The sequence below is a fragment of the Salvia miltiorrhiza genome, chromosome 6 (assembly GCF_028751815.1).
Source record: "Salvia miltiorrhiza cultivar Shanhuang (shh) chromosome 6, IMPLAD_Smil_shh, whole genome shotgun sequence".
Lineage (NCBI taxonomy): Eukaryota > Viridiplantae > Streptophyta > Magnoliopsida > Lamiales > Lamiaceae > Salvia > Salvia miltiorrhiza.
In genome coordinates this window covers 7071197-7088297 of record NC_080392.1, presented here as the reverse complement: position 1 = coordinate 7088297, position 17101 = coordinate 7071197, and the positions used below count along the sequence as shown (strand labels likewise).

At 42.4% G+C, this 17101-nt stretch overlaps 1 protein-coding gene across 2 annotated transcripts; it reads left to right on the top strand.

The window, feature by feature from the left end:
- The first annotated feature begins 11017 nt into the window (after positions 1-11017).
- On the top strand, positions 11018-14330 carry LOC130988309 (trihelix transcription factor ASIL2-like). Of its 2 annotated transcripts, XR_009090046.1 has the most exons (3): positions 11027-12042; positions 13354-13450; positions 14061-14330. XR_009090046.1 is itself a non-coding variant. In XM_057912122.1 (2 exons), exon 1 carries the CDS (start codon positions 11120-11122, stop codon positions 12035-12037), a length of 918 nt encoding a protein of 305 aa, XP_057768105.1. In that variant the 5' UTR covers positions 11018-11119; the 3' UTR covers positions 12038-12042; positions 14061-14330. The 2 variants fall into 2 exon arrangements, 1 of the variants encoding a protein (XP_057768105.1); XM_057912122.1 differs by lacking the exon at positions 13354-13450 and having other exon boundaries at positions 11018-12042.
- Positions 14331-17101: the final 2771 nt, after the last annotated feature.

Below are 17101 nucleotides of genomic sequence, written 5' to 3'. Positions count from 1 at the left end.
GCCGAGCTCAGCTCTGACCAGCCCTACCAATGGAGAGAAGGCAGATCAACAAAAAGATGGAGAGATGGAGGAAGAAAAGGAGAATAAACTTCATAAGTCTACCACACCCTATCGACCTCCGATCCCTTTTCCTAGCAGATTGAAGAATGAAAAGCTGGATAAACAGTTCGCCGACTTCTACAACATGCTTGCCAAGGTGAACGTGAATCTTCCTCTCCTTGATGTGATCAGAAAAGTACCGGCGTATGTGAAGTTTTTCAAGGAGTTGGTTTCCAACAAGCGAAAGTTCGGGGACAATGAGAAAATTTTAGTCTCGGAAGTAGCGACCTCAATCATGCAGCAATTCTTACCACCAAAGCAGCGCGATCCAGGTAGCTTTGTGATTAATATTGCTTTGGGAAATGGTAAGAAGGCCACGGGTATGTTAGATCTGGGAGCGGGAATTAATTTGATGCCTTACTCTATTTTTCAACAATTAGAGTTAGGTAATTTGAAATCCACTCGCATGTGTCTACAACTAGCTGATAGGTCTGTTAGGTACCCCCGTGGGATAGTAGAGGATATTCTGGTTAGAGTCGGGGGTTTGATTGTGCCTGTTGATTTCGTAGTGCTTGAGATTGGGGATGTGCATGAGAATGGTAGAGACCACACTCTACTATTAGGAAGACCCTTTATGGCGACCACTAACACTTTGATTGATGTTAAACATGGAACTATTAAAATGACGGTGTTAGGGGAGTCGGTGTCTTTTTCGGTGCATGAAAATCGTGCAATGCCTTCTACGAATTTCATAAATGAATGTTCATATATAGATGCTATTAATGGCTTGGTTGAGAAGGTATTTATTCAGGAACAGGAGTATATGGAAGCTTTTGCTGGATCGGCCGACATGGAGGAATTAGCTAAGGAAGCTGAAGAATCAGCGCTGCCTGAAGAGTCAGCGCTGTCGCAGCCAGCTCTGCCGACTCCCGCGCTGCTACAGTCAACTCTGCCGAGCTCAGCACCCTTCAGCACTGCCCAGCCAGCTCTGCCACCCTTTAGCGCTGACCAGTCCGCTCTATCGAGCTCAGCGTTGTCCAGCCATACCGAGCTGCCCTTTGATGAACAGATGGAAACCAAGAGGTCAGCGCTGGAACTAAAGGAAGTCCCTGCCAATCTCAAGTATGTATTTTTAGAAGCAGGTGAGGAGAAGCCAGTGATCATATCTTCCACGCTGACTTGGGAGCAAGAGGCAGCGTTGCTCAAGGTATTGAAGAGAAACAAGGCAGCGTTGGGATGGAGCCTGGCAGACATACGTGGCATAAGTCCAGCCACATGCATGCACAAAATCAACCTAGAGGAGGGAGCAACACCCAAGCGAGACGCCCAGCGACGATTGAATCCTATTCTGATGGATGTCGTGCGCAAGGAGATCCTTAAGCTGCTGGCCGAAGGGATCATCTACTCTGTCGCTGATAGTGAGTGGGTGAGTCCCGTGCATGTCGTGCCAAAGAAAGGAGGAATGACGGTTGTGCGCAATGACAAGATGGAGTTGGTACCGACGCGTCCTACGATGGGGTGGCGGATATGCGTTGACTATAGGAAACTCAATGCCGTCACCAAGAAGGATCACTTCCCTCTCCCTTTTGTTGATCAAATGTTAGATCGTTTAGCTGGGCATGATTTTTATTGTTTTCTTGATGGTTTGTCAGGATATTACCAGATCGCGATCGCCCCGGAAGATCAACTCAAGACTGCCTTCACCACTCCTTTTGGGACGTTTGCATGGAAGAGGATGCCATTCGGGTTGTGCAATGCACCCGGGACGTTTCAACGATGCATGATGTCCATATTCTCTGAAATGATTGGTAAATTCGTGGAGGTTTTTATGGATGATTTTTCGGTTTTTGGGCAGTCCTTTCATGATTGTTTGACGAAGATTGATGTAGTGTTGCAAAGGTGCATTGAAAGTGGCCTAACCTTGAGTTGGGAAAAGAGTCATTTCATGGTTACACGTGGTATTGTCTTGGGTCATGTGGTGTCTAAGCATGGACTAGAGGTCGACAGAGCTAAAGTGGAGGTAATCCAAAAGTTGCCACCCCCTATTGATGTTAAAGGAATTAGGAGTTTCTTAGGTCACGCCGGTTTTTACCGACGTTTCATTAAAGATTTCTCTAAAATTAGCCAACCTCTATGCAAACTGCTAGCTCAGGACATTCCGTTTAATTTTGATGACTTTTGCATGAGTGCATTTGAAACATTAAAACTAAAATTGAGCTCTGCCCCGGTGGTGATTGCGCCTGATTGGTCATTGCCCTTTGAAATTATGTGTGATGCATCTAACTCTGCTGTAGAAGCTGTGCTAGGTCAGCGTGTGGATAAGATGTTACGTGTAATTTACTATGCTAGTTTAACTCTGAACAGTGCACAAGTAAATTACACCACTACTGAAAAAGAGATGCTTGCTGTGGTCTTTGCCTTAGATAAATTTCGTGCCTACATCATTGGGTCTAAGGTTATTGTTCATAGTGACCATGCTGCGCTGCGATATTTGATGACTAAACCTCAAGCTAAAGCTCGTCTGATCCGTTGGGTTTTACTGTTGCAAGAATTTGATGTAGAGATCAGGGATAGAAAAGGGAGCGAGAACCATGTAGCTGACCACCTTTCACGCTTGGATAATCATCGGATAGAGTCGAATCTTAATTGCATCCCTGAATCTTTTTCTTTTGAGCAAACATATGCATTAACCTTTGACAAGTGCAGCGCTGCAGAGTCCAGCTCTACCGAGCCCAACTCCACCGAATGCAGCGCTGCCCAGCCCAACGCGGCTCAGTTCATCCCTGCGAGCCTTGCCGAAGTCAGCATTGATCAGCTCAGCGCTGTCCAGCCCAGCACTGCCGAACTCAGCGCTGCTAAGTACAGCCCTGCGAGCGCCGAGCCCTGGTATGCCGATATTGTCAATTACTTAGTTTGTGGTATTCTACGACCTGAGCTGACATCGCAGGAGAGAAAGAGGTTTTTAGCTCAGTGCAGGCACTACTATTGGGAGATTCCTCACCTCTTCAAGCTTGGAAAGGATGATGTCATTAGACGGTGTGTGCCGACAGAGGAGCAACAACAAGTGTTGAAGATGTGCCATGAAGATCATTGTGGTGGACACTTTGGGGGGCAGAAAACAGCACATAAAATTCTTCAATCAGGTTTGTTTTGGCCTTCCATTTTCAAAGATGCACACATTTTCACTCTTGCATGCGATAGGTGCCAGAGAGTAGGAAATATCGGCCGCAGGAATGAGATGCCTCTCCAAAGCATATTAATTGTTGAAATTTTTGATGTGTGGGGCATTGATTTCATGGGGCCATTTCCTACTTCGCATGGGTTTCAATATATTTTACTTGCTGTAGATTACGTGTCCAAGTGGGTTGAGGCTATTCCCACGCGAACATGTGATGCTAATGTGGTACTTAAGTTTGTGCAAGAGAACATTCTTTCTAGATTCGGATTTCCTAGAGCCATCATTAGCGATGGAGGCAAGCACTTCTGTAACAAGTTGTTTGCAAAGCTCATGAAGAAGAATGGGATCACGCACAAGGTAGCAACACCTTATCACCCGCAGACCTCTGGCCAAGCCGAGACGAGCAATCGGCAAATCAAGGGAATTTTGGAGAAAACGGTTCAACCCTCGCGCAAGGACTGGTCCGCAAAGTTGAATGATGCTCTTTGGGCGTACAGAACTGCCTTCAAGGGCGTGCTTGGGATGAGTCCGTACCGTCTCGTCTATGGCAAGGCCTGCCATCTGCCGGTGGAAATTGAGCATAAAGCTTATTGGGCGATCAAGGCTGCTAACTATGACTTGGACTCTGCTGTGAAGCAGCGCACGCTACAAATGGAGGAGCTAGATGAGCTACGCAATGAGGCGTATGAGAATGCGAGAATTTACAAGGACAAAGTGAAGCGACTCCACGATCGCCGCATTTGCCACAAGAATCTTTGCCCTGGAATGAAGGTGCTCTTGTTCAATTCTCGACTTAAGTTATTTCCAGGAAAGCTGAAATCCAGGTGGAGCGGTCCATTTTTACTCAAAGAGGTGTTCGAGCATGGTGCGGTAGAGCTGTTGAACGAGCACACAAAGGAGAGTTTCCGAGTGAATGGCCATCGAGTGAAGCCGTACTACGAGCACCAGAGCTCGCCTATGGAGGAGGAGTCTCAAGCTCTGCACAACCCTAGCTGAAGTTCAGCTCTGAAGTCGGGCTGGAGACTTTAACTCTAGCGCTTGGTGGGAGGCAACCCACCTTTAGTTTGTTTTTAATTTTTATTTTTCTTTTGCTTTCTTTGTTTTCGTTGATTGTTTTGAGTCTTTCCTCAGTTTTGATTGCCAACGCCGACAAAGGGAAGAAGGGAGCCAACGCTAAAAAAAAAAAAAAAAAAAAAAAAGCTGAAGGAGTTCGTTGCCTAAAAGATTGAGAATACACCAAGTCTAAGAGAAGGCGTTGAATTAAAATGTGTGGGCCAAAGCTGATTAAGGTGTTAAAAATTGCTAAAAGAGAGGGGAAGGAGTCAGCGCTGGCCAAACGTCGAATGGAGCGGGCTAGCAAAAGAAGGAAAAGTCACCAAAAATTGCAACCCGCAAGCGGCGCCCAGCCTGCCCAGCCATGCACCCGTCAACGCCGCACGCCTCGGTCACACGCCAGCGCTGCCAGCCGCCAAGACCGCCCAGCCACGCCCGCGGCAGCGCTGCCACCCGCCAGCGCTGCCACCCCGCCAGCCACGCCCCGCCCAGCCACACGCCGGCGCTGCCAGCACTGCCAGCCACCCCGCCCAGCCACGCAACCGTCAACGCCGCACACCCCGAACCGCCCAGCCCACCCGCCAACCGCAGCCCACCCCCCGTCAGCGCTGCCAGCACCGCCACCCGTCACGAGAGTCGTGTCAGCGCTGCCACCCCGAAACGCCCAGCCCACCCGCCAACCGCAGCCCACCCTGTCAGCGCTGCCAGCACCGCCACCCGCACCCGCCCAGCGCTGCCAGCCACCCTCGTCAGCGCACATGCCAGCCCGCTCAGCCGGCCCAGCCACGCCAGCGCTGCCAGCCCGCCAAGCCCGCCCAACCACGCCCGCGGCAGCGCTGCCACCCGCCAGCGCTGCCACCCCGCCAGCCACGCCCCGCGCAGCCCACCCCGTCAGATGTTTACCACGATTCCCGGCGTTGACAGGCGGGAATACTTACCACCCCGCCAGCCACGCCCCGCGCAGCCCACCCCGTCAGCGCTGCCAGCACCGCCACCCGCACCCGCCCAGCGCTGCCAGCCACCCTCGTCAGCGCACATGCCAGCCCGCTCAGCCGGCCCAGCCACGCCAGCGCTGCCAGCCCGCCAAGCCCGCCCAGCCACACCAGCGCTGCCAGCGCTGCCAGCCGCCAAGACCGCCCAGCCACGCCCCCGCCAGCGCTGCCACCCCGCCCAGCCACGCCCCGCCCAGCCCACCCGCCAACCGCCAGCACCCCGCACCGCTCAGCCACACGCCACATGCCAGCGCTGCGAGCCCAGCCAACCGCACCCGTCAGCGCTGCCTCATGCCCAGCGCTGCCCAGCGCCTTGCTCTCGCGCACCATGCCTCATGCGAAGATTAGTCTTCTATGCTTAGTGCACCATGCCTTCCGCGCACCATGCCTCTCGCGCACCATGCCTCATGCGAAGATTAGTCTTCTATGCCAGCGCCTTCGTTCTCCAAATTCAACAAGGCAGAACGTCAGCGCTGCTACATGAAAGCGCTGCCAGCACCTTCACTCTCCATATTCAGCGCGGCATAATGCCAGCGCTGCCAAATGCAAGTACCTTCACTCCCAAAGATTCGGCCCTGCTGCCACCACGCCCTGCTGCGCCCAACACCCGTCAGCGCTGAACTGCCCTAGCGTGGGGAACTCGTTAGGCGACTTGATTTCAAATTTGGCGATGGCGTTGAAAGGCGGGGCCGACGACACGAAGGTGGCGATATCTAGCTGCTACGTGGAGCCGCTCTTCAACACACTGGTAGGGCTGGGATTCTCTCTCGTGTTGGCGTCATTTAAGGTTTATCCGGCGGGATATACTATTCCCAAAGATTCGGATGTGTATGAAACCGTGGAATTCTTGATGGGAGTCAATTACTTTGGGGATTGGTTTGTTAGCAATTTATTTCTGTTTTCTGTTTTTACTCACTCTGTCGTGCAGAGTCAGCGCTGCCTTTCTAGTCTGCAGCTATCAATGCTGCTACTCTCCACACTTGCAACAAACCGCAAAACCCTTTCTTAACCGCCTCTCACGATGCTTCAGTTTTTCAATGCCGATAATCAGGGACGTTTTCTAAACTATTCGTATTTCTTTTCTTCCCTGAGGACATGGCATGCTTTAAGTGTGGGGGTGTTTTCTTGTGCTTATATTTAAAAAAAAATAATAATAAAAAAAAAAATTGGCGAGATTAGTCTTCTATGCTTAGTTTTTGGTCTTTGTCTCATGCGAATTTTTATGAATTTGTGGAAGAGAAAATGGTTTTTGATGTGCATTTAGGGTTTGTGAATGAATGGTGGTTATTCTTGTTTTATTTTTAATATGCGTCTCTTGATTATGCAAAGAATTATGAGTTTTGTTGCAACATGATTGTAAGTTAGTAAAACGTGATTTGTCCGATAGATACTAGAAGGAGTATTGTCAGTGTGATTACCTACGATTGTATCTTATCTGTGAAATGTGAAAAATGTTGGACGAATTGCCAACTCTGAAAATTCCAGCTCTGAAACATCTGGCCTGTTCTGAAAACGTGACAGCTCTGAGTCTCTGCTCCTCTAGACTAAATCTATGAGCATGGGAAACCACGTGAAAAGACTTTGGATTACATCCAAATGGTTTTATTTCATGAATTTTGGCTCAACTGTTGAAAATCTTAAGCACAAAAAGTGTGAAAAATGGGGATATTGATTATAAAGGTGATCACATTAGGGAATTCACTTCTAGCGGAGAATCGGGTCTGATCGAATTACTTGCATTACTCTTTTGTTGCGTCTTAAACTTTGAGTTACTTGCATGATCAAAAGATGTGTGTTGTTGATAAAATTTTGAATTGACTTTGTGAATGTTTGGATGAAAATTTGCATTGTTGAAATCAATCTCTTCCTAGGATTCATATGGATTTTGCTTGAGGACAAGCAAAAGGCTAAGTGTGGGGGAGTTGATTTATGCTTAATTGTTCTAATTTTAGGGGTTTGCATGTGCATATTTTAAATTAAATCTTCTGGAAATTGGTGCGTTTTATGGTTTGTTTGATGCTTTGCAGGAGATTTAGGTTTATAGATGGAAGAATGCAATTTTGGAGATTTTTGGGTTAAAAATGGTGTTTTTAGCAGACATCGACATAGCAGAGCTAAGTGCCAGAGTCAACTGCCAGCGCTGACCATTTTAAGCTCAGCTCATAACTGCCAGCGCTGACCATTTTCAGCTCCGCCCATTCTTGCTAGCGCTGACCATTTTCAGCTCCGCCCATTCTTGCCAGCGCTGACCATTTTCAGCTCCGCCCATAAATGCCAGCGCTGACTACTTTCCAGCTCCACCTATTTCGCCAACGCTGACTACCTTTCCCAAGCATAATCATCGGAGTTCACTTTCCAGAGCTATGTTTATTCTTTCCAGCTCCGCATATTCTTGCCAGCACCATTACTTTCCAGCTATGTTTATTCTTGCCAGCACCGATTACTTTCTAGCTATGCTTATTCTCACCAGAGCTAGGTCTATAAATAGGGTTTCATTTCTATTGTAAAATCATCTATCTTTTGCTATAGTTTTAGACTCCATCCTTGAGATCTCTTGGCATCCGAAATTTAGAATTTATTGCTTTCATAGTTCTTTTTCATAGTATTGAAAATTCATTGTTTTTAGTTAGTTTTCGATTAAGTTAAGTTTTTAGTTATTTATTGGATTGTGATTGCGTGACACAATTACACGTTCAAGACATTTACGGTATTTCGTATTTCAATTCAATTTATTTTCGTTTAATCATGTTTATGTTTTTAGTTCATGTTTATGCTTTCTTTTTAATTATGCAATTTAAATTATGCACTTTAGTTTCATGCCTAGATTAGTTTTATTTTTAATTTACAAGTACTTAATTTCTTAAGTTAGATTTTATTTAAGTTGTTTTAATTCTGCCTAGGGTTAATAATTTAATTCGCCTAGTAATTTTACAATTTGGTTTTAATTCAGTTTTAAGTTTCAGTTCTAGATTAATAATCAAACTCTTTACTGCTTTCTTTTATTACTTTTTCCACGATACTACTAGAAGCCCTTTAAGACTTTCCTTGAGAGATGACACTGGGTCAACTTACCATCACTAGAATGTCCTTGTTCTATTGCAAGTCAAACTAGAGGTGTTCTAGGTTGAGTCAAATTTTGATGTTTTCACATGGTACCGACATTGATAAAGAGAAGAAAGGTTTAGATGGCTGTAAAGACTGTGTTTTTGTTTGTATTGCTTGATTTTTTTCTGTGAATTACATCTACCCTTTATAGGGCTGAAAAGCAATATACAAGGAAAGTTACAAACTAGGAAACTCTAAATCATTGATCTTGATTTGATCTCCAATCAATGTAAATGATTCTTTCCTTTCCAACAAACCCGATTGTTCAACGAACCTCGGTCTTCCGGCACTCCTGCTGCGACAATAAGTAGATCAAGTCCCATTCTCAGCGTTTCTAAAAGGACGTTAAGCAGTGAGAGTTGATCTACAACAAGTGTCGCGCCACTTGGGGAGTAAAATGAGTAATGATCAAATCACTGAACAAACACCTGAGAACTATAATATCAACTATAAAGCTAGCTTCTAGTATTTCAAAGTGTGACAGACGCTTCGAGTCTATCGGCGATGATATCAACTCGTCGAAGCGCTCTAAGGGCTCGGATGGAAAGGGTACGACTACATCATCTGAGCTAAGCATAACGACCATGCCCTAAGGACATAAAACGGCCAAACGCAACAAAAGAAATAGGAAGAAGGCGAAATCCTCGACGGGCATGGACAAGGCTCAATACTACGACGCAATGGATCGCGTCGCCAAAGGAATCGAGCTTTTCAACACCACTCAAAAGGAAGCCCTCGATTTTAAAACGTGAGCATCTCAAAGATGGATCAATTAATATAAAATTATTGTAAATGATGAATGTATTTTTTTAATTATTGTAATTTTATTTTAATTAATATAATGTGATAATTTTAATTTTAATAAAATATTAGTAAAATTTTGGGTTAATAGCCGAAAAATACACGAACTTTCACGAAATTTGCAAATTGCACATGACCTTCAAAAATAGCCTCAGAATACATAACCTTTTAATTTTGTTGCAAATTGCACACGCGTTGACCATCACCTTGATCGGTGTTGACGTGGCACCGGAGTTTTCAGACGTGGACGCACCGGCATTCAAAACGACGTCGTTTTGAATGAGTATAAATTAAAAAAAAAGGAAAAATCCCCATCTTCTTCCTCCGATTTCCATCTCTTCCCGTCTGCACCTTCTTCCCGCCGCACCTTTTTTCTCCGATTTCCTCAAACAATGCTCCGACGACTAGCGCATCAAGGAAATCGGCTGCTCAAACGACGCTTTGATAGACCGGAGGCGGCTGAAATCTGTAAATTTGCAGGTCGCCGCAAATCTGTAAAACAAGGGGGAAATCCCAGATCTGGGGCCGGCGGCGAGGTGGAAGAGGATCTGGGGGGGTTTGGTGTTTGTTGTTGTGTGGTGTGTGTGGGTGGGAGAACATCTATTTAGGGAGCCATGGCGAATTTCTTCCCCAATTTCTTCTTCCTCCGATTTCCCTAAATCCAAACCCACAAAAACTGATGTTGACATAAATGCAGAGAGCTTGCTGGCTTCCGCCTCCATCAACATCGGCTTTGCTCTCCTCATTCTCCATCCTCCAGAAGTAATTTCGTCTCCCTCCACCCCCGCCTCACCGTCCGCCGCCTCCTCCCCTCGCTCGCCTGGATCCGCTCACCCTCTCCATAACCGAGGACGAGATCCTCGACACTTGCGGCCTCGAGATCCAGAGAAGCGGGGTTTGGCGGAGGAAGGTGAGGCAGCGAGAGGTGACAGCGTCGATGAGGAATGGGTGGTGGAGGTGGTAGTTGAGTGGAGGTGGAAGAGAGGAAGCAGCGATTGAACGACGTAGCTGCTCCTCGCCGGAGGAGCAGGGAGGCAATTTTTTTTTATAGCAAAATTCTTCAAATTATCAAAACGACGTCGTTTTGCCCACGTGGCTTGCCAGCGTGTAAAAAAGCCACGCAATATGCCATGTAATGTCCATGTAATCACCGGTCAAACTTATTCCTCGCCGAAAATCTCGCCATGTGCAATTTGCAACAAAATTAAAAGCTGATGTATTCTGAGGCTATTTTTGAAGGTCATGTGCAATTTGCAAATTTCGTGAAAGTTCGTGTATTTTTCGGCTATTAACCCTAAAATTTTTAAATTAAAGAGTTAAAATAGAATTAAAAAAATAGAATCCTCATTAAAATTCTTTGACCGTAGAACGAAGACTCTAAGATGAAAATCACCCTCTCGGATCCCCTTTGCTAGGACTGGAGATGCTCTAACTCGGCTTTGGTTGTGGTGTTTGGACTTTGGTGGCGGGCGTAGGAGGTGTTGGTGAATGGTGGTATGGCGTCGCCGCTGTCTCTTGGGAGGATGACGTGGGGGAATAGAGAGTGTAGAGTGGCATCGTTGGTAAATGGTGGTATGGCACTGCGGCTGTCTTTTGGGAGGATGACGTGGGGAAGAGAGAGTGTGGAGTGGCATATCGATGGATTTGATTTTCTTAATTTTAGATAAATGAAATAGATAATTTTATTGTTTTCATATGTGTGTTCTCATGTGAAATTTGATTTTTGGGGAATTTGATTTTATGAGCAATTTCAAATAAATAAATAAATAAATTATGTATTTACAAATTTTTAAAAAAGATGTAAAATTAGAAATAATTTGTATTTACATGCTACTACTATCTCATGAATAAATAGTTTATCTTCCACATATTTGAGTAGTTCCATTTTCTTCCTCTTCCCCCAAAACAGTGGCACAAAAAACCCTCAATCTCCAATCAGAACCCTACGCCGATGAAAAACCCCAATTCCTACTCTTACAGGAGCAGCACCGCTGTCGATTACGACGACGAGGACAACGATTTCGACGACAATGAAGACAACCCCGACAAGAGCTTCGCCCAGAACGGCAATTTCTACAATTTCGAGAATTCCAAGAGGCACCCCAAGAAGCGGAAGCTCGAATCATTCGTTTCCAACTACGAATTCGCGCCGCGCAGCGAGGCATGGAGCGAAGACGAGAGCTTCGTGCTGCTGGAGGTGTGGGGGGAGCGGTACATGGAGCTCGGGAGGCGGAGCCTGAGGGCAGAGGACTGGGTCGACGTGATGGAGAAGGTGGCGGAGATGAGCGGGCGGGAGAGGACGGAGGCGGAGTGCCGGAGCCAATTGGACGTGCTGAAGAACAAGTACAAGAAGGAGATGGCGAAGGTGGAGAGCGGGAGTGTGAGCAAGTGGGTGTTTTTTAAGAAGATGGATGCGTTGTTGAACCTCAGGACGAGAGGGTATGGCGGGTTGGGGTGTGGTCTGGATTCGGGGGAGTACGTGTTTATGAATCCGCGAGTGTATTTGGACAGGTCGAATGTGTTGGATGAGATGAGGGATAGCCCGGGGCAGTCGGATGAGGATAATGAGGAGGATGGGGGTGATGATGATGAGGAGGATTTGAGTGGGGATAATGTGGTGGATGATGAGTCTGCTAGAATGTTGGCGGATTCGATTCAGAAGTTTGGAGAGGTGTATGAGAAGATTGAGGAGAGTAAGAGGAGGCAGATGGTAGAGTTGGAGACCATGAGGCAGGATTTTCAGAGGGATTTGGAGTTGCAGAAGAAGCAGATTGTTGAGCGTGCGCAGGCTGAGATTGCTAAGATACGAGAACTGGATGATGACGAGGATGAGAACACTGATACTTCTGCTGAGAATTTTGGAGATTGATGCAGGTAATTTTTCAGCTCAACATATGAGTGGTTATGGCAGCTTAATGCTCTTAGTTGACTTGGTGAATTTGCCTTTTTGGTTGATTGTGGTGGCCTTTGAGTTATATTACATATGGTTTTTGGTTCTACTTCTTGATGAATGAAGATTTTAAGGTGAAAACTATTGGCTTTGTAAGAGATTTCTTGTTAGAAAGTGTTTCAGACACGTCTTGAGTTATGACAATGCTATTTAAATCTCCTTTAGACTTAGAAATATGCTTTCTCTGTTATTGTTGCTTATCTTGAGGAACTCATGTTAATATTGATGCTATTTCCTGAGTTCACAAATTTTATTTCTTATAAATGTTCATCATATTAGCTTGTGCATGTATCCATTGTTTCAAAGTAGAAAGAATTCTGTAAATTAGTAAGCTGGGGACTGTAAATTGAATGAATTGTCTCTGTTATTCTTTTCCATATTTCCTACTGTTATAGTTCTTAAACTTTGATCTTACTATTTTTGAGGAATGTCTGTCAATGTACCTTTTTGCTTAATTTATTGGAAATAATCATGCTGCTGTGCTCTGAAATTTAGAACTGACGAGAATAGAGAAAAGGATGGTTTTCCTTATGTAGGACGAGATAATGAATTGTTCAATTTTTGTTTATATCTATAGGAATACTGTGTACTTTACATATAGGTTGCTGAGAAAGAATGCATATTGCTGCTTCATAGCTGGTTTTTATGCGAATAGTTATAACTTACAACAACTAGTGCCCTTCATGAAGAACTGACAGCAGGTTTTATAGAATGAGAGTGCTCTAATTAAATTTTTTCAACTACCTTGCATCAGTGGTTTTCTGAATGGTAGTCGGAGGCAAAGGTGTTCTTTTTTCTTGTCAGAATATTATGTGTTGATTATATATTTTCATAATAATGTAACACGGGAGGAGCAAAAGATATGGAATAACATTAACGAAAATAAGGCTTTGCAAAATATTGTAGTTTCTTTATAGCTGCAACTTCCCTTTAGTTACTATATTTCTCTTGAACTTTTTCAGTTTCCTTAATAAATTGAGGAATGCATAAGCAGAGGTAATGCCTCTCACGAAGTGTTGAATCAGTGAACACATCAGTTTCTAATTTTGTATTTTTATTTCTGTTTTCAGAATTTAAGTAGTGTGTTCACAACACGTTTCTTTTAGTGGCGGCGTGGTGCCTTTAGCTTTCCTTTTCTTTTTTCCCAATTCTTTTAGCCCATCATAACTTTATTTCCTTTTCCAAATATTACCCTCCCTTTTCCTTAGATTTGATAAAACTTCCATTTTATCCAGTAAATGCGGACTCTAATCTCTGCTGAGGTGTGACTGGGCTCCAAAAACTCCATGACATTCAACAACTGGAATACTTAAGTCATTGGATTGGAAGTGTGTAAGTGCTCGAATTTCAACAACCACTAATGTTTCGTTACCTAGTATGATTATACTTGGCGCACTTCTGAAATTGGTTATGCTTGTTGAGATGCTACTTTACGGCTACCAAACCATAGGATGAACATTTAGAAATGCTAGAATTTCACCATCTTGCTCCTCTGCATTCTATAGACAAGATGTTCATTGTATAAAGGGAAAAAAAAAAAAAAACATCAAAATCACCCTAGGCTCGATTTCAATGATTTTGCAGATTTACAGTGCATTGGATTCACTGTGACTGACTTTGCACTACTCACATCAATTTATGAATGAATCAATCATTCATTCAGTCTGTAGGGTGGGCCTTACAGTTGATAAATTTATGCAAAAATTGTTCTATATGCTGCTGAACTTTTTCATCTTTGTCCTCCTCCCTTTATTGTTTTCCCAATGCATCTACGGTTCTAAAGCATGACATGCCAATAGGTTTGCATCAAATAACTTCCTAGTCTAACTATGCCTTTATAAGAAGCTTGTTGATCTGTGGGGTTTACTTTACTCATATAGTTGTCGTACTCGCGCCATCTTATTCTCGGACAGAGAAGTAAAGTTTGTCTTACTTGTTGCAGTATTTTCTTGGTCGGTCGGAGAAGGTGACAAGTTAAACCCTGGCAAAGAAGGGGAGTGATTTCTCAATGCGAGCAGTATAATGATGCACGTGCTTGTACTAGATTCTAGATGGTATCTCCGTGTCCCTTTAAATAGTAAACTCGATGCGGCTTTGCTGCAGCAGACTGCATATTTATGTGTAGAAGGATCCTCCTTGTTACTAATATTTATTAATATTGTCAATATTTCCAGGTTCCAAAAAATAAAATATTTCCAGCTTCTAAATCTCACTAAGTATGCATCAGGCATCACGTATTATTGCAACTTCCATTCACCATTTTTATGCTATTATTAACTAGAGTTGGAATGCTGCTATCAATTCCTTCTTTTCCTTTATTGAAAAATTGCATTACTATAAGTGTAACTTTTATTTTATATATATACGCATATTATGCGGCGATAGGTTCAGATAAGAATATAAAAAGGTAACGAGAATTATTTTCATTCATTCGATCATTTAGATATATGGTGGATGCATTGAATTTTAGAGGGAGCAATTTTTTTTAGCACATTAATTTTAACATTGGATGTATTACAAAGAATCATTTTAGCCTTTTAACAGCCAAGATTTATGGCAAATGCATCATCTTGATGGTTGAATGTAGTATTAGATTTTGAATTTTATGTGGGGTTTATTTTTATAGAGCAATTACTTACTAAGTTAATGCAGTAACTTTATATGTGTAGTATAATATTTTTAGCTTTCATGATAAAATGTACATATCCAATCATGAGTGTTACATGTATATTTTTTAAGGAATATAGTTTATAATATACTATATCCGATCATAAAAATTAGAATCTTATTATTACTTTCGTTTGTCCATGAAAATTAGAATTTATTTACTTTTTAAAATTACCCTTTATATTTTAAATTCTATTCACACTCAATATTTATAAAGAAATCTAATCATTTAACACATTATTATACCACATTATTGACTAAATAATGTATGATTATGGTGATTTATAAAATTTGTGTAGTTTTTTATTCACAAACATAAGATACAAACTCAAAATTTATAATTGTATACGTGCATCACACAAGCTATCCGAAAAATTAGTCAATTATTTAAATATATAATTAAAAATAAAAAGCAGTCAATTATTTGAATACAACGATTTTTTATTATTATTTTGTTTTAAATTATTTTTAGAAGATTGAATACGTTTTGGTAGACAATCAAACATATTTAACTCTTTATGAACACATCTCAACGATCATAATTTGAGAATTGTTCTGGTCGATTATTTTTAATGATGAATTTAATAATGATTAGCAGTCAATCGTAAATTCGTAACCACTGTTATATATATATATATATATATATATATATATATACTAGTGTATTACCCGTCAAAATTCGAGGGGTACATATTTTCTTGTAATTTATATATTTTATGTTATTCTTATGATAATTATATAAAATAATTTTTTATGTAAATTATTTATATAATTAATTAAATTAAATTAAATTAGTAATACATTTTAAATTATATTAATCTCAACAACTTTTAGCAATTAAATTATTAATTTTGTTGAGATCATAAAAATACCCATTAGTTTTCATATGAAATTATATAAAAAGTTGACGCGTAAGAAAAAAAAAAAAGAGTAGAAATACATATAAATTTGACATAGGTATGAACCGTATGATGGAGGATTGATTTGTTGCATTTGTTGTTACAAGATTTATTAATTTTTTTCAAATTTTTTTTTATTTTGCCTTTTGACCATAATTTTATATGGAATTTGAAAAATCATAATTGAATTGTGAGTATCATATAATTCCGAACTTCTAAAAGCATAACTAATTATGAAAATAATCTCGTATGATATTTAAAAGACCATAACTGATTTATCGAACATCATATCATTTGGAGTTTTAAGACCAACCAAGTTGTGGGCATCATCTCGTCGCAAACTTGACAGATCACCTCTAACTTCTGAGCATCTTCTTGTCTGAAACTTGAAAGAGAATCATCTCGTCTAAAACTTGAAAGAGCATCATCTCGTCTAGAGTTTTGAGCATCATCTCATCTAGAGTTTGAGAGAGCATCATCAAATATGAAATTATATTCAACCATGACTCCAATTGTCAACTATCTAACAAACATAACTCTAATAATTTAGATATTTTATTTATATATGTAATTTTATTAGTTCAAACTCTAGAGAGAAAGGAAATAGAAGAGTTCTTAAAGCAGTAAAAGAGAGAGCGTGTGCTTTAATTCATCATCGTAGGTATTTATAGGCATTACAGTCGGGGTAAAGTAGTAAATTCGTCTGGTCATCTATTCCGCGTGCTCGCCATTAAACTAATTAAGGCTATTATTAGATTATAACTTGTCAGGTCGTTGTCCCCCAATTACAGAGCTGGATTCTATCCTCATCATCCCGCTCTGGATTTCCTTCCTTGGGGCAGACTTCTACTCTTTGGCTCTGCTCTGCTAAGTAGCTCCGCCTTCTGGCAAATTGTCTCTGGCATGTGGCTCTGCGCTCTGGCTCCAATAGCTTAGCTCTGACTCTGGATTTGGCGATTTGGCTCTGGCTCTGACTCTAATGACTTAGCTCTGACTCTGGATCTGGCGACTTGGCTCTGGCTCTGACTTTAATGACTTAGCTCTGGCAGCTTTGCTCTGGCCCTCTGCTCTGGAAGCTCTGCTCTAGTTAGCTCTGGCTCTGGAAGCTCTGCTCTGGCAACTCTGCTCTGGCATCTCTGCTCTGGCAACTTGGCTCTGGCCCTCTGCTCTGGTTAGCTCTGGCTCTGGCAGCTATGCTCTGGAAGCTCTGCTCTGGCAACTTTGCTCTGGTTAGCTCTGCTCTGGACTTTCCCTCTGCCTATTTCTCACAGCTTCTTTGCTCCCTGCTGCTCATCTTTGGTATTCCAAGCAAAGCCATAACTCTAATAATTTAGATATTTTATTTATATATGTAATTTTATTAGTTCAAACTCTAGAGAGAAAGGAAATAGAAGAGTTCTTAAAGCAGTAAAAGAGA